Source organism: Odocoileus virginianus, chromosome 11 (assembly GCF_023699985.2).
Source record: "Odocoileus virginianus isolate 20LAN1187 ecotype Illinois chromosome 11, Ovbor_1.2, whole genome shotgun sequence".
Classification (NCBI taxonomy): domain Eukaryota; kingdom Metazoa; phylum Chordata; class Mammalia; order Artiodactyla; family Cervidae; genus Odocoileus; species Odocoileus virginianus.
The window spans coordinates 20,168,352-20,186,867 of NC_069684.1; the positions used below are offsets into that span (position 1 = coordinate 20,168,352).

General features: G+C 36.0%; 1 protein-coding gene across 7 annotated transcripts in view; it reads right to left on the reverse strand.

Annotated features, from left to right (window-relative positions):
- RASAL2 (RAS protein activator like 2) overlaps positions 1-18,516 on the reverse strand; it is a 389,739-nt gene that overhangs the window by 138,958 nt on the left and 232,265 nt on the right. Inside the window, exon 1 of one of the 7 annotated variants that reach the window (XM_070474033.1) lies at positions 6,804-6,959. The exons of the other annotated variants lie outside the window; for them this stretch is intronic. Within the exon in view, the coding sequence (XP_070330134.1) occupies positions 6,804-6,816 (13 nt within the window). The 5' untranslated portion in view covers positions 6,817-6,959. Of the gene's footprint in view, positions 1-6,803; positions 6,960-18,516 lie in introns of those variants that run through there. 7 annotated transcript variants of the gene reach the window in all.

The following is an 18,516-nucleotide window of genomic DNA, read 5'->3' on the forward strand; positions in this document are numbered from 1 at the left end:
AGTGCTTATGAATACTTTGAAAGCTTATGGAAAGTCTGGTAGTTCTGTTATTCACATCTTGCAGTTTTCTTTTGAAGATTCACTTACAAACCCAGTCTGTGTGAGACTTTCCCCATTTAACCCTTTAAATGACACCAAATGTAAATTTCCTGACTGCACACATAGACAGTTCAGGTTTAGTTGTTTTGTCTGACTCTTTGTGACCCCCATGGACTGCAGCATGCCAGGCTTCCCTGTCCATCACCAACTCCTGGAGTTTACTCAAACTCATGTCCATTGAATTGGTGATGCCATCTAACCATCTCATCCTCTGTCATCCCCTTCTCCTCCCACCTTCAATCTTTCCCAGCACCAGGGTCTTTTTAAATGAGTCAGTTCTTCGCATCAAGTGGCCAAAGTTTCAGAGCTTCAGCTTCAGCATCAGTCCTTCCAGTGAATATTCAGGACTGATTTCCTTTAGGAAGGACTGGTTGGGTCTCGTTGCAGTCCAAGGGACTCTGAAGTCTTCTCCAGCACCACAGTTCAAAAGCATCAATTCTTTGGCACTCAACTTTCTCTATAGTCTAACTCTCATATCCATACATGACTACTGGAAGAACCACAACTTCGACTAGATGGACCTTTTGTCAGCAAAGTAATGTCTCTGCTTTTTAATATGCTGTCTAGGCTGGCCATAGCTTTTCTTCCAAGGAGCAAGGGTTTTTTCATTTCACGGCTGCAGTCACTGTCTGCAATGATTCTGGAGCTCCCCCCCAAAAAAGTGTTACTGTTTCCATTGCTTCCCCATCTATTTGCCATGAAGTGATGGGACCAGATGCCATGATCTTAGTTTTTCTTCAAAGTAGTTGTAAAAATCTATACTCTCATCAGCAGTGTGTGCTTCCTCTTGTTTTAGGTTCTTGTCTAGAATCCAAAACAATTCTTTAGGTTCTTGTTTTAGAATCTAGAATAACTCCTTTTGTTCTAGATCCTTGTCAACTTTTTTTTTTTCCGTTTTAGATATCCTGATGTAATGTTGGTTTAAATTTGCATTTTCCTGATGAATACAGAAACTTTTCATGTATTGAATAGCCATTTGGATGAGCTCTTTTTAAAAACGGGCTCTGAAGTTTTGCCTTTTTTTCACAGGTGTGCAGGAGGAGTTCATTATGTATTATGTTTGGATATTAAAATTTAAAAATAATCTTTTTAGACTGTCAGAGAAAAATATAACATAAGCAACATCTGGATTAAACCTGAAGAGACTTTTAAAAAAAAACTAGTCTCTATTCTCCTGTAACATGGGTTTGACACGGGGAAAGAGAAAGAAAAAGTCTATCTTTAAATATTTAATTCAAGAACTAAGCAAAATGAAAATGGTCTTATAATTTTTGACACTGGAAGAAACCTACTGGGAAGCTGTCATAAATCACAGTACTTTACAGCAATAAAATAGTCACATCCTTGAAGTTCACTATTTCTAGCTAATTAAAATTTCATTGTCAAATACATTTTGCAGTTTGTTCACATTTTACAGTTTCTCAGAAAACACACTTCTGAGAAAAACTGGTAAATAAATTGTTGGATTTTCTTTTTAAAAAGGACCAGAGGAAAGCCTGCCTTCTGGTTTTAAATACTCTTCCATTTACAAACAAAACAAATAAAACAAGCAACTTCTAAACTTTCTAAAAAGACTTCTGCCTTTTACATTTCAGAAAATTTGCTTTGAATAGTACATTTTGGTTTTGTTAATAAAAATGTTTCCAAGAGAGACTTGTTTTCATTCTTTGTAATGACAGCAATAACTCCAAGGCATTCTTCCTTACACCATGTTTTTGGTTTTGTTAATAAAAATGGTTAACACTGGCTCCAAATGGGGGAAAAAAGCTAATTTTTTGGAAAATTTATCTTCAAAAGCTGATCATCAAATACTAAGTGCTTATACTGTATTTATAAGAAAAGGAAATGAAGAAAACCAAAATTACTAAAAATATATTTCACAATTTTAGCAACTGTCATGGGGCAAATATTTGCAAGTAAAATAATAGTACTCATAAAATAGAGTGATATTGTTTTAGGAAACTACTGTGATGTTTCACTGAGTTTCAAGTGGAGGCAAAAACGCTTCAAGAAAAATCTCAAGATGTATGTAAGCTAAATTCAGTTCAGTTCAGTTGCTGTCGTGTCCGACTCTTTGCGACCCCATGCACTGCAGCACGCCAGGCCTCTCTGTCCATCACCAACTCCCAGAGTTTACCCCAACTCATGTCCACTGTATTACTGTGATACAATTCCTTTACCATGTGCAGACAGTAATTCAATAATCTGCTACTCTTTCTTTGAGTGATTCGTCTCCCACATTTTGAGAAAATGCTAAGAAATATAACCATACTAAACAAAGTCTTAGAAATGAGCTCATCATAATGAGCTCTTGGTATACAAAAGATGATTATCCTTCCCTGTTCATAGACATATCACGTCTTGTCCTGTCCTTTGACTGAGCAAACCTAATTCTTTCAAGTGGTTCTTTCTGCACTCCCTTTGACACATCACTCCTTTTTAAAAAAAAATGAAATAAATTATTTTATTTATTTACCTGACACTTTATGGTCTTGGAGAAGGAGAAGGCTTCCCAATCCAGTATTCTGGCCTAGAAAATTCCATGAACTGTATAGTCCATGGGGTCGCAAACAGTCAGACACGACTGAGCGACTTTCACTCACTTTACAGTCTAGGTGTTCCTAGAAAAGGGAATTCTTGTAGTAGGGACCCAAACATCTTATCTTCTCCTATCTCACTGGAGAGACCAGAAATCAAGTCAACTACGCACAGTCTATCTGAAATATAATCTAGCTAGAAAGTTACAAACCAGAGTGTTAAAAAGAGAATATCCTTTTTTTTTGTCTTCATATTAACTAAAGGTAGTATCTATGAATAGTTAACTATTCAACAGTAGCATGCTGCTAAGGTTTCAAAGGCACTCTGTAGTCTGTGGAATTAAATGCAATACATCAGAGCAAGCAACCTGTCCAACAGGTTGACTATGCTAGGTGTCACCTGATCCTGACTGACACTGGCTTGATCCTGGCACCTAAACCTGCTTGCTTACTTTTGAAAGTCTAACAAAAGAGAGCATGCAGAACCAGGTCATTTTTCTTCTTCAAAGAAGAGAACTGTATTAACCTGCACTAACTTTACAACTTGTTATTTCAGCAATTCACTTATTTATAAAATACCTCAAACCTAAGAATGACCGAAACGTGGGATTTTATAGTCTCATTCTCGATAAGAACTCCTCACTGGCTCCCTCTTCATGTAAATACATGAAGGAACTCATGTATTCATGAGTTCAGGGAACTCTTCATTCAGCAGAATGGTAAGGTTTGAGTAGGGGCGAGCGAGGTACCAGAGAAGATAAAGACCTTCATCTGAATTTTAATGACGATTCAGTAAGTCTCTCCTACTTGTCAAGTATGCACAAAGAACATATTCTCAGTGGCAACGCTTTAGGCTTCCAAACACAAGCTGACATCATACCCATAATTACATGTGGCGCTTTGATAGACTGAATTCCGATTAGGGCGCGCACACACACAAATAAATAAAAAACAAAAGGCAGCTGTATGAAGATTCACGCTGCTGAGTCATGACTCATTTTCTTGACTCACTGTTTACTAGGAAACGACAGGACACAATCAGTTATCCTCTCTCAACGCTACAGAATTAGATAATTTAGAAAGTTTATGCAACTAAGTGCAAGAATCTTGTGAGCCTTATTTCACCACAGAGCCACCAGCTTCTTCACGAAAACTGATATACAGGGAACTGAAAACAAGAACCACCACAAACAACCACTAGAGAGCGTGAAAGAGCAGAAAGAAGAAACCCAGTGTAACTCCCTCTTTAGAAGCTGCTGAAGGTCCAGGCTGGAGCAGAAGGGGAAACCCAACCATGTGTCCACCTAAACGGATTTCCAGAGTTTTGAGTAGCTAATCAGGTTACCTTTATGAGTAAAGAATTAATTTGATAATTCAGTGTTTTACACATCCAGCCTCAAGTTTCTGCCCCTTGGACTGTCCTTCATCTTTACTTTTGTTTATAGAGATTTCATTCTTACAACTTTAATGAGGATACAGAACCCAGCATTATACCCCATAAGTAGAAAGAAATTGCACTGGGGAAGAAGTATTAATAAACCTGCTAAATGAGACAAAAGTTTTGATCAACTATACCCAAGCTTTTATCAGAAAAATGTCATGGCTATATTACAGAGCTCTTTACCTTTTTTGCAAATTTAATATATAAACTATATGGATATATATTTCATGAAAAAAATTTAGAAAAACTAGTATCAAGGAAAAAAAATCATGAGCAGTGAAAACGGGCCAGCCTTCAAAGAAACCAATGGTCAAAAGAAAATTGTTTCACATACATAAGAGAATTTCTTTCCTCATGCCATTCATTTCATCCTACCCACTCCCTTCCCATTTACAATGTGACTTTAGTCATAAAATGGGCACCTTATTAGCACAAGTGCCTTTCAAAACATAAACCTGCATAATCTGACATCTGTATTCAGGAGAGAAAAAGGAGTCATGTGTTACCTTCTAATATTTTTCTCTTTCCAATACACAGTAGCAAATTTTATAATTATTAGATTGGTTAATAGTATTTTTTCAACTTAGGTCAGTAAAATACCAGCAATAGATTAATGACCTGATTGTTTCTAACATGGGGAAATACACTAAGGCCAAAAGTTCATTTTTGTACGTCTATCTAGCTATCCATCCATCCATCCACTCATCTATCATATATACACATAACATAATATACACGCATGTATCATGGCAGTCCTTTCACATACTTCAGCAGGATAAAAGATGAGAGAAAACCCCAAGCCCTGTGTAACACAACGTGAACACTGTTAAGTTGGACACAGCATTATGTCCTCATTCTCACAGCCAACAGTCCCCTTATAAACAGTGTGTTTTAATAATAGATTCGGCAGTAAGACAAACAGTCTCTTGTTTCCTACTGGGTGGAGAATGTCACTTTGTAATTTGATTTCCGATAGCCGAGAGCAGTAATGAAACTGTTCCTTACAACTTAACTGCTCGTCACTCACAGACTTGTAAATCACAACCCCATTTACACAGACTTAGTCAAAAACTGGAATAGCAGGTCAAGCTTTAACACAAAAACACTACATCCCTTCACTGTGCTTGGAGCCAAATCAAGCTAACTTGTTCCCAGGGATTGTAAAGAGCCATGACAGATCCTTTTGACAGTGGCTATCTTTACTATTTAGCTCCCTAGAATAGTGTGGTCTCTCTCAACTCCACAATGGTCTCCAGAAAAATGGAAAGGGCAGCAACCTTTTCAGAGACTAAATGAAAATGTATGAAGACAGATGTTCACTGACTGTTGTGACTCTCAAGATCCTCCACTTAAGTTACCCTCAAGCACATAATTCATGAGGTAAAGTAACAGAGGACCCTTACAAATGCAGAGAAACTGAGCTGCGTCTTGGATAAGGAAGCGACTGCTTCAAGCAGTTGGATAATTTTAAAATGTTATCTTACATTAAAAAAATACAAACATAGAAAAGGCACTGAATATGGGATAATGCTACCCAAAAAAAAAAAGCTTTACTAACTTCATTTATACAGAAAATGACTAAGTCCCAAAGTCTTTAAAAGAGATTAAAATCAACTTGAATTTTAATTTCATATATAGGCATTTAGAATATGCTACAGCTATGTAATTATTTATACAAAAGCAATGTACAAACTGCAGTCTTTTTCCTTAACTGAAAACTGCTTTTTATTCTGATAAATACCAATACTTCGCATATATATTTTTGGTTTTAAATGAGTATGATATCAATGTTGATGACATCCATCTGCCAACATCTCCTCCCCATAATATTTCAATCTAGATTTATGATGTATTTGGTCTTTAGGCAGTAACTCATGGTATCAGAGCCAGCAGACACAGTATGGACAAAGTATAAAGCCTAAATGTAGCTGGTACCATGAAAGAAACCAGTAAACTGCAAATCTGGAGATATGTATTTTCATTTCAATTCTGTTCTAAATCTGTGATCTTGAGCAAGCACCAAATCCCTTACATCTCAATATTCTCATTGAAAAGGAAGAGTGTGGACTGCAGTAGATGATTTCTCAAGTCTCTTTCAGATTTAACTTTCAATGAGCTAATTAGTTAGTTTCTGACGTCATCTACTGGCAAAGGATAGTAAAAGTCTACCTTGGGAAAAAAAAAAAGGCAAGCAAAGTTCTCATTTGAACTCTTACTGCTGTCTATGGATCCAACCTGTTGAACTTGCCAAATGAAACAGATTTAACTACATGCTACTGAGATTCAGGCAAGACTGTTACATTATTATTAATGGTTGATGTATTTTGTCTCTCTCAGAGAGAAATGGGCTGTATCCATTCCTAGGTATCTGAGTATTTCATAAAGAATCTAGGGAAAAACTAGAATAAGCATCCACTTCAAATGATTAAAAGAACACGTAAATGTTGCAGTGTTAGTACTTCGCTATGATCACCACACCTTTAATTTATCTGAGTTTCTCAGAAGGCTATTTTTGATCTAGATTTTGTACTGGATGTTGACAGTCTCCACACAGTACTCCTGTGAACTCACAGTTAATGAAAACCAACCCCCCCCCGCTTTTTTTTAACCTGATAAGCACAAAAGTAAATAGTCATTTCATTTGTGAATTTTGAAAAAGCACAGATACCCTTTAAATATATACAAACTTTTAACTTCTGTCTCAGATGGATTCTAGGAACTCTTACCTGGGGTCTGCATTCCGTGAAGTTTCTGGGTGTTGCTAACATGATCTTTCCGGCATGCCAGTCAGAAACTCAAAACACTTTCTATACCGCACTAGCTGTGCTTGTTCACGCTCTGGCGCTCTCTCTCTCTCTCTGTTTTTTTGCTCCCGCTCAATGCCTCAGACAGATTGGAATGCAGAAAAGCCAGAGCCAACGCCAGTCAAACTCACCCCCCCAAACCCCCCCTCTCCCCAGTTCTTTTGCTAGAGAGCACTGAACAATAGCTATCCTTCCTGCTCACAGCGTGTCTCTTTCACAGCACTGGGTGCAAGCAATCTCGTCCAGGAGAAGCAACGTGATTTACCAAGCGAGGTATTTAATTCACTTCTTCTGTCCCATGGGTGGATGTGTACATCTGTGAGTTTTAAGAAGCGATTCTTTTTTTTTTTTTTAAGCAATCTATTTCAAAATCTGTCCTGTTTTAGGAATACAAATATAAAACAAATTTCAGAGATTCTTATTTTGAGTGTTATTGCTGAATTAAAATACAAACTTTTCAAAGTACAAAGCCCAGGGAAACATCTTACAGCTGATGTATGTATAGAAGTCTGTTAACACATATATTGCTATCTTAAAGTCACTCAGTGCATCACTTTATCACAACAGTAATATTTTAAATTTAGAAAAAGAAAAACTTAATTGCTCTGAAACTTTTCATTCAGATCTTAAGCTAGAACTTCATTTTAAAAATAAACTATAATTAAAAATTAATTTTATAAACAGAATGGTTCCTGATTAGTCAATAAGTGTGATGAAACTACAGATAGAATCAGTATGCTCAGTCATTATTTTGGTTTGTTTGAAAATCTGACATATTTCTAGGGTTTGTTTTTTTCTACATTCCAAAAAAAGGAGGCAGGTCAATGATGTAATATTCATTATTGGTATGATGAGCTAACACACTATGCAGCTGCTTGGTTGCTGAGGTTAGCATGTCAGGATTGATCAATTAAAAAATTCACTCTTTGAATTACTGAGCAGATTCCACCTGCCACTTCAGACAGTGGAACAGGACAGACATGAGAGGAGCACAGTTTCAATCCGTTATCTTCCATTTAACAAACAGCTGATGGAAATACATTTATTTTATCTTTATTTATGTGTTTGTACATATATATATTAAATGTAATATATCTCTCATATACAATCAATGTTTTCACACAGATATATTTGTATGTATGTACATATATGTGTGACAAATATGAATGTATATGTATCTTTGGCACCCTATTTTCTCTCCCATTTTTTCTAAGTTCCAATGATGCATAGTCTCCTTTAATTCCATCATAATTTGATTCTAGTTATCAGGTTTCATTTTACTTCAAGGATCATAATACTCTAACATTGCATTTTCCTCTTTTACTTTGGGTTTCGTATTTCTACTTCAGAAGAACTATTCCTGTAAACCCTATGGCTACTCAAATAAGAATGACAGAGGGAGAAAAGACAGAAACAAAATGTTATACAGAAAGAACAAAATAAAAGTCTGATTATGAAGACTTAAGAGACCACAGACTCCCACCTTGCCCTCTATAAAACAAAACACCAACACCTCCTATCCTCTTCACACCCAGGTGAGCTTCAACCTTCATCATTATTTGTCTCATATGTTTCGTTATTGTTTTAGTTGCCAAGTCATGTCCGACTCTTTTGCAATCCCATAGACTGTAGCCTTCATAGCTCCTCTGTCCATGGGATTCTCCCAGGCAAGAATACTGAAATGGGTTGCAATTTCCTTCTCCAGGGAACCTTTCTGACCCAGGAATCAAACCCATGTCTCCTGCATTGACAGGCAGGTTCTTTACCACTGAGCCACCTGGGAAGCCCAGCCTCATTTATAATCAACCTTAAAGCAGTGCTAAGTACACTGAGATTATTTTTACTTATTATTCCTCAGAATATTTCTAAAAAATAGGTCATGATTTCTGTCATTATCTCCAAGAGATAGAGTCTAAATGATCAGGGAGAGAGATTTCAGCTCAATAAAAGGAAGTCAGAGCCACTGAAAGGGACTTTCCAAAGGGGCTGCCTGCTACAAGAGACAGTGATTCCCTAACGCTTCCCACACAGGCTGGCTGCCCATCTGATGAATAATTGTAGCAGCAGTTCTCAAACTACACTACTGAACAACACTCAGGTTCTGATGATAAAAAAGAACAGCGGGTTTCTCTGATGGTCCAGGGATTAAGAATCTGGCCGCCAGTGCGAGCGACACGGGTTCGATCCCTGTTGGGGGAAGATTCCATGTGCCCTAAGGCACCTGGGACCGCACCCCGCAACTAAGAGAACTTGTTGCACTCTGCAACAAGAGAAGCCAGTGCGTTGGGAGGCCTATGTACTTACAGCTAGAGAGCGGCCCCCTTGTGGCAGCTAGAGAGAGCCCGAGCACAGCAAAAATGACCCGGTGCAGCTAAAACAAAATTAATTAATTAAAAAAATTTAAAAGTCATTAGTCTGATTTTAAAAAAAAAGAATAGCAATCTTTCCCAAAATGACAGAGAAAGTTCATATATTCGATTTTCTCACAAGTGAGTTTTTTCTTTTTGAATGTGTTTTAAAATGTTAGAATCTATTACTCTTAATTAACCTTAAAGATGCCTGGAACAGTTCCAAATTCAGATCAATAATGACATTTTCAGATATTTGAAGGTGAATTAGAACAGTATTTGAAGGTGAATTAGAAAAGTAATTTATTGAGTTCTGCAAAGAACACGTTTAATACTATCTGGAGTTCTGATACTTGAGTAAATCTGAGAAGTACTCTCAAGAAAAGATTTTTTTGCATATCCAAATATGACATTATTTCAACATTCTTCAAAGGATATTATACACCATATTTTATTATTCCTATACCACACCTTTTTTACAAACATGCCTTCCTATTTGTAATCTCCTGCTTTATGTCTTCCAGCCTCACTGTTTGTCTAGAAATTTCCTCCTTGCCTGGTCTGTCTGTCATACTCTTATCTACTCTTAAAAACCCAGATTTAAAATTATATTCTTAGGGGGGTTTACCTCATTTCCTATGCAGAGATGATTGCATTCTCCTTTATAGTATCATTTTACTCTCTACTAGTTTCTTTTTCTTTATAGCTTTCATCATTACCTAACATTACACGTGTACTGATGTTTAATGTCTCATTTCATCATCAGAATACGAGGTAGATGAAGGGGCTTGTTCTTGTTTTCAGCTTATCACTAGAGCCTAACACAGTGCCTGGCTTAATAGGTACATAATAAGTGATGCTTGGATGGATGGATGAATGAAAGAATATATTTCATTTACCAAACCTTTTTAAAGTACTTAGACTGAGGTGTGCTTAGAGTAACTTGAGGACACAGGCCATAGCAGATCCATTTTTCTGATGCCAGAATCTAGCACCTCTATGTGAGTGACACAGGAATGTGTGAGTTCAAGTAACTAACTGAAGCCAATCCTAAGGGCAAACAGTCATTTCATCATTTACCCAATTAGGTCTTACTTATACAGGTGAAATCCTGATCCCTAGATGTTGATTTTCGAAGTAACTTTAAATGTCGATGAACCCACAGCCATGTGTTGTGCTGCAAAAGCCAGGGGAACACAGCTTCTGAGGCAGGGACTGGCGAGACCAAGAACATCTTCAACTACACACTAGGAAGGTGTTCTCTAAGAAGCTGGCGGCCCCTGAGCAAATGGCTCATCCTCTAGCCCCAAACTCAAGTCACAAAGTAACTGAAACCCATGTTCATGCAGAATATCCCTCATGGGTTTTAAGAGTCTTGTAGAGTGTGAAGAAGGTTTGAAATGGTATAATGGATCACACAAGATGAACCCTTAATTCAGCACCCAGAATCTTCATTCTGATTAGATGAAGGCACTTGAGCCATTTTATTTCTGCAAATAGCCACTATTTTGTCAGTATCTGGTTTTACATTTCTCCCCATGCACACAGTTTGATAGGGTTGTCTTGACTAACCCATCTTACACTGCCATGAGTAAACTTTGTACTTAATAATAGTTCCATTAGGTTGAACTACATGAAAAGCCATTTTTTAAAAGTCAAAAACAGTCAAATATCAGCAATGATCAAATGAATAAAACGAAAGTTTCAAAGACTGGACGAAGGGTTGGAGTAGATAATTTTAAATGTCTTTTCTGATTCTGAAAAGCCATATTATAATTCAAACAGAAATAAGAGCTAAATCAGATTCAAAATTTGGTCATCATCTTGTCAAACTATGGTTCTATTATAACTTAACATAGCAGTTTCTTCTTGTCCTTCTTGGAACTGGTACAGTGTCTGCCCACAATAAATGCTTAGTAACTATTTGCTAAATAAACAAATGGCTTGAAAACAGGTATAAGTAGACTACTGAAAGCTGTATCTATGTGACTTTCAGAGCTCAGAGTCAACAAATATTGGTTTTGTTTTCAGAAGGCTAGAATACTTTTTTCCTAGTAATGAATCAATCAAATAGTATGCTTTATGAACTTTAAAGAATATGGATAGTGTATTTTTTCCCTACCCTTTACAAAAGTAATTAGGGAATTCTGACTTTGGTAAAGGTATAGACATCAATGTGACAGCCATTTGTTATTGCTTTTTAGTTACTAAGTTGTGTCCGACTCTTTGCAATTCCAAGGACTGTAGCCCACCAGGCTCCTCTGTCAATGGGACTTTCCAGGCAAGAATACTGGCGTGGGCTGCCATTTCCTTCTCCAGAGGAATCTTCCTGACTCAGGGATCAAACCCATGTGCTAAAGAAGCTGCCTTTACCAGCTTCTTTACCACTGAGCCACCTGGAAAGCCCATGATAGCCATTAAGAAAGTCTAAAACCATAGGTGCATGATTTTCTAAAAATTAAAGGGCACAAAAATTAAGCTAGTTGAATATAATGATGTTACTTGCACATCCATTTTCTTATTAACAAATTAAAAAATGAGCAAACAAAAAAATCCTGTTAATGTATGTTGTCTCCTCTTCCAAGCAGATACACATACCAACAGCAGTCAAACTGAGGTGTACATCACTCTACATGCATGCTAAGGTGTGCATCACTCTATATGCACACTCCCTCTTCTGAACAGATAGATGATCAGAAACACAGCTTCCTCTAACCACAAACACAGTTTCTTTTAATGTCTCCTCAAAAACCAGACTAACATTCTGATGCTGTGGCCTTCCCACTGCATTCTTTTCAGAGTTCGTATTAGAAAAGGAAATCATTGTTTATTATAACTGGAATGACAAATATCACAGTCACCCACTTATTCAAAAATACCACTGAAATTCTAATTTTTATTTCATTTTATTTGTATATGATGGGACCACAAGGCAAACTTCTCTTTTGATTAAAAAAAAAAAAGGCATTATAGGGACTGAGGACCTGTTAGTCGGATGGTTAGCAAACACTCACAAGTGTTTAGAGAAGGCACATGCCAAACAAGTGACCATTCTGATGGCTGCACAATGTTTCTACAACTCCTGGCTAGGCATTAGAGCATTGCCTTGCTTTTCCAGCAAACATGATTTAGTAAATGGCATTTGCTTACCTGAAGTGGCCACTGGCCAGGAGAAAGCATTACAAAGAGCAGGCAAAACTCACACATCAGTCACCTTTCTCAACAGTCAGGCTCTTATAGAAATAGGACCGTATTTCAAAACAAACAAACAAACAAAAAAAACCTATGCAGAAAACTCCAAGCAAATCTTTTTCTACTTTCAGTGTATGAGTAAACAAAATACTATGGAAACAAAAGCAACACTTCTATTTCTATGAAAAAAATTCATTAACAAACAACAAAAAGCAACTAAAAACATTCTGGGACAGGGCTGGATATTAATGGAGATCTCAATGTGTTCACGGAGCCAAGGACATGCCTATGACATTGGCTCTCCTCATTTAAGAGCTTAAACTGAACTTTAATAAAGCCATCAAAAACTAATTTTCTTCAGTGCCTTTGAAAATATAACTATCTGCTCAGCTTGTTGATTTCCTGTTAAGCTCATCTACTGTCACAACTGAAGAATTTTTAGTCCACTTTCCCCATATAATGCAGATAACATTCAGTTTCAGTAAAAGTATGTCATTAGGCATTCACTTTTGCCTTAATTTTAAAGAATATTTGCAAGTGTGGGTTACTGTTTTGATAAACCTACTTATGAAAAGCAAAAAATATTACAGTACAGTCATATTTTGCATACCACTGACACGATAACGTATACATGTACTATAAAATCCAAATACTACTGCATCATGCAGGTTAAGTGGACTTTATTTATTACTTCCATTATTCTCTTACAACTATCTGAAGCAAGCTAAAGTCTAGTAGAACTGCAAGAGATATATTGTGAAGCAGAGGACATCAAAATGGACAACGGACACATGAAAAGATGCACAATATCACACCAGCAGGGAAATGCAGATCAAAACTACAATGAAGTATCACCTCACACCTGTCAAAATGGTCATCATCTAAAAGACAAGGGAGAACAAGTTCTGGTAAGGATGCCATTAAAAAAAAAAAAAAAAGGAACCCTCATACACTACTGATGGGAATATAAATTGGTTCCATAGCATAGAAAACAATATGAAGGTTCCTCAAAAAGTTAAAAGCAGGTCTACCATATAGTCCAGTAACTCCACTATTGAGTACATACCCAAAGGAAATGAAAACAGTGCTTTTAAGAAATATATACACTCCCACACTTATTGCAGCTTTATTCACAATATTCAAGATACAGAAACAACCCAAATGCCCATCAACAGATGAATGGATAAATACGATATGGTTTATATACCAATGAATTATTATTCAGCAGTAAGAAAGAAGGATAGCCTGACATTTCTGACAACATGCAAGGATCCTGAACACAGTTTGATAAGTGAGGTAAGTCAGAGAGAGATCAATACTGTATGACATAAGCTTATATGTGAAATCTAAAATGTCAAACTCAAACAATCAGATAATAATGGAGGTTACCAGGGGATGGGTTTGAGGGGATAAAACTGATGTTTAAGGGTACAAACTTGCAAAGGGTAGTGTTTAAACAGGCCACAGTGATCTAATGCACATATAATAAATACAGGCAACAAAATTGTATCACAATTACATAAGGTGATAAATAGTGCAACAATGGCTATCATGTTACAATACATAAATGTTATCAAAGTAACATGTTGTACACCTTAAATTTATATAATATTATATGTCAAATAGATTCGATTTATTAAAAGATGGTTCAGATTATTTTTTAATAGAAAATCCATTCCCCAAAGAAAACTTAAATCCTTAAGCAAGGGGGAAATTAATCAGTGGTACTTCTATTCAGTACTTCTGAACCATTAGGATGGTGACAGTAATAAAAATTAGACCCTTTTATTCAATTTTATTCTAGGCTCCAAGAGGGCAACTCTATCCCATTTTATGATATTAGTCTTTTTACATTTTCATTTCAAATATTACATTTTGAAATACATATATGTTCCCCCTATTTTTTGAGAAGGGTTATATTTGAAAGTTCCTAAGTAATAATATGAGATTTTTATCTTATTTTAAAAGCTGAGATGAATGATCTGCCAAAATGTAAAACACTGTGGATATGAAAATAACTCCATAAATAATCATTTTTTGGTTTAGAAAATATCAGTAAATATAAAAAATAACTTCAAGAAGTTAAAATTTTCTTCTAAATATCTGTACATACAGTTAAAGAAATTTATAATTATCAAATAAAGTTTTACATAGTAAGAAATAAGTTAGTCTTCCAGAAAAGGTAAACACCATGATAGAAAAGGCATAGAATTATGAGACAAGGCACAGTCAATTTTAAACCAGCAATCCTACCAAAAAACAACAAACAAAAAAAATACCACGTGGTTCAGCAACTAAAACACTACATTCAAGGATTTACCATCTGCTTTAATAACAATTTTTTCTATCCGTCACAGTGGATAACATATTTTCTCTTGGCAATAAAACACGGCATCTAAATTTACTATTGCTGAAGCTAAAAACCATTGAAAAACTTGAAAATCATCTCTGAGAGATTTGTTTCAGTGACAGTAGTGACGTATCCCAATAAAAAATGAAAAATTTGTTTAACATATTCAAGAATTATGATTATATGCTTGAACTATATTCTTTAACCTATCTTCAACAGTGGTACTATCAATAGATAAATCTGCCCTAAGATGTAATAAAATCAGAGCATACATGGCTTGGGTTTTTGAATGAATTTAAATCTAAATCTAAATAACCTGCTTAACATACTGGTTTTTAAATGTCATATTGATAGAAGAAATGACTGAAAAAGAGCTATATTTCAGGGAAGTCTAATACTTAACTGTTAATTTACTGGGGTTACAAATTGAGAGGTAAAAGAGAGGTTAATGAATTTGCTAAGGAAATAGTCACTGGTGACTAAGGACAGATTCACACTCCCATTAGTAGATCTCTCAGGAGGCCATCCAGAGAAGTAACAACAGGGATGTCTGTGTATGAGAACTGGAAATATTCCTTTCCCCCTCATGTTAAGAAATAAATACAGTGGTTTCTATTTCATTGGCAAAAGAAAGGCCACAACACTGACTTTAATTAAGGTTATACTTTGTCCTTAAAGAAGTTTTAGGGCAAAATGAGTTTGTAAAATATAATTATTATGGATCATGCTTTACCCTGTACCATCAGCTGTCACATAATTTATTTAATCATTCAAAAACATATAAAACATTCAAAATTTCCTAAGACATTTATGATACATATTTTAAATTCTACACCATACCCAAGCAAACGTGAAATTAAAAAGAATATGATGAATTGGAAAATGCTGTAAACATATAGTGCATCCCTGTTCACTGTTTAATTAGACTCAATATTTATTGAGTGCTATTAAGTGCTGAACATGTTCCTGGTAAAGAAGTTCTCTAAATGATGCGTGAAGTTGCATCTTTAGTAAACAGAATTTCATTCATCACAGTTATTCCCAAAACTGCCAGCAGCAACAAAAACCTTCATATTCTGTTTTTATATTTTTGAATAAACTACTGCACATTATTTTCCACTAAGTGATGGTAAAATAGACAACTCTGCTAATAGGTTTATTTTTTTTATGGTATAAGGAAATAACCATTGACAGCGTCATAGAACCCCGGAGTAGAGGACTCTTCCTCTTTTGTTCATCACTCCAAGGCAAGCAGCAGAAAGAGCACAGAGGTTCATAGGACTAACTCCAGGGCCAGATCACCAGGTTCAAATACCAGCATTGCCATTCACTACTTACAGAAGTCCTGGAAAAGCAGCACCTTGGTTTCATTAAATATTTAAAAAGCAAAGAAACAAGGATAATAATAGTACCTAGCTAACAGAGTTTATTAAGTAAATATTTATTTGCCAAGTGCTTAGAATAATCCCTGGCACAAACCACTATATAAGAGTTTGTTAAAACAAAATAAAAATAGTATTTTGTGTGTTTGGGTGAGGGAGGCTGTAAAAGGCAGGGAGGGGGGGTTGTGTGAGAACAATTAAAATCATTTATCCCTGATTTGACATGGTATCTTTCCTTCAAAAAGCTTTGTGATAAATATCTGTATGGATTTCTTCATTTACCAGCTATCATTTACAAGCTATCATTGCCGTTAGATTGTCTAAATTGTTTTCTTTTCCTTCCATTTACACTTTCCTTCCGTTTTTACCCTTAATTCTTTGATCAAAGAACACTTTTAATTGCGTTTATGACATGATCTAGCATACACCCCCTGCAACTGCCATCAGGTGATAAAATCTGTGAAAGGAAAGGAAAGTGAAGTCGCTCAGTCATGTCCGACTCTATGTGACCCCATGGACTGTAGCCTACCATGCAGACTTCAGTGCTGAGGCACACAGGGCTTAATTGCTCTGTGGCATGTGAAATCTTCCCCAACCAGGGATTGAACCCAGGTCCCCCACATTGGCAGGTGGATTCCCATCCGTGCCTTCACTTTAGCAGCCAACAACATTTATATTTTTTCTGCCACAAATGACTCTGATAAGGCAATTTAGTCAACAATATTATCAACCAAAATACATTAACATATAATAAACACTGATCTAAATACTACTGGAGATAGATTTTTCCTATACTATTAATAGCAAGAAGTATATCCAGAGTGGTTGAAAGAAAGGGTGTTAAATTTTGTCAAATTAAGTTTGGGGTGTGTACTTCATTTCTGATTACATTTTTTACTATATGTGACTTTTTTTTTAAATGAAAAGAGCTGTTTTCATGAAAAATCTGGAATGTAAAACGCTTGTCATGGTCTGTTAAACAATACATAATTTATACTTAAAGTCTGAAATTTCAGTGCCCTAGTTAAAAACTAGTTGGCTTTTAAATGTGTTCAGACATTGACTTGTTTGGAACTTAAGATTTTTTTTTCATAGAAAATATAGCAAAACTGACTGAAAAAAGGAAACAAACATTCAGTGAGCACCCAATGTGTGCCAGCATTCTGCTGGGGAACTTAATATCCTTTTTTATAGAACCCTATAAAGTAGTAACTATCATGCTGATTTTACACATTCAGAGAAGGCTGTTTCCTTAAATTACACATTACTTTATTAATAGATGTACATTGTGGGAAAAATAACAACTATACTTAAAATCAAATAAGCTAATAAAAAAAACCTAGCAGCCCACCACAGGCAGTCTTTCTTTTAATTTTTAGCCTTTTCTTATGGCATTTATCTCAACATTTCTAAATAAAACCTGGTGCTGTAAGAATATTATCTAGAAAAGTTGAGATTAAATTGAGAAGTGCCTAAAACCCTTCCATCCCCTTATTCCAATTTGGACTGGACACTCTCTCAGCTCTCCAGCTGCCATCCCGGGACTTCCTTTCACCAATATTTTGGGGATTTTCTCTGTTGTCTTCTTGTCCTTTTCGATCTTCCCTTTCTGTCACTTGACAGATCGTTTATCTTGAAATACAGTTTCAGTTTAGAAGTCATGTTCAGTTGGAACTTTGACAGCACTACTCTGTGGTCTTAGCCTCCAACATCACCGTCAGGAACTCGATGCCACTCTTATTCAAATGTCGTATAGCATAATTTTACTCCTGTTTTCAATTCCTGAAAACTCTTAGAAGGTCCTCCTCATCAAAGATGCTTTGAAATTTCCCAAAGATGTGCTTTGAAATAGGTGTTTATTTATTCACTATGCTGAGTGCTTTGTAGACGCATTTAATGTGGAAACTCATAACCTATCTACAATTCTGGCAATTTTTCTTTCAGATCTTGACAAAACATCCCTTAAATAGTGCTTTTTCTCTGGTTGTCTCATACAGAATAACGATCTTCTGCCCCCTTCCCCATTCATACCACTCTCTAGATTCTGTACCCCACCTCATTCCTACCCACCCCATTGTCTTCCTGCCCTTTATGCCTTCAGATTCAACAGCAGATCATGATGTTATTAATTACAGTCTCCATGGCATTTTAACAGTTTTCTTATATCCAGTTTCTAATTTAAAAACACTTTTTAGCCTCAAGAATTCTTTTCAATATTGTCCTCAAGAATTGTCCTTTTCGATATTCCCCTTCTGTCACTTGACAGATCATTTAGCTTGAAATAGAGTTTCAAAAATACACCTTCAAATATAAATGGGCACTAGAATACACTGTGCTTTTACAAAAGCTACTAAGAGGTCCTC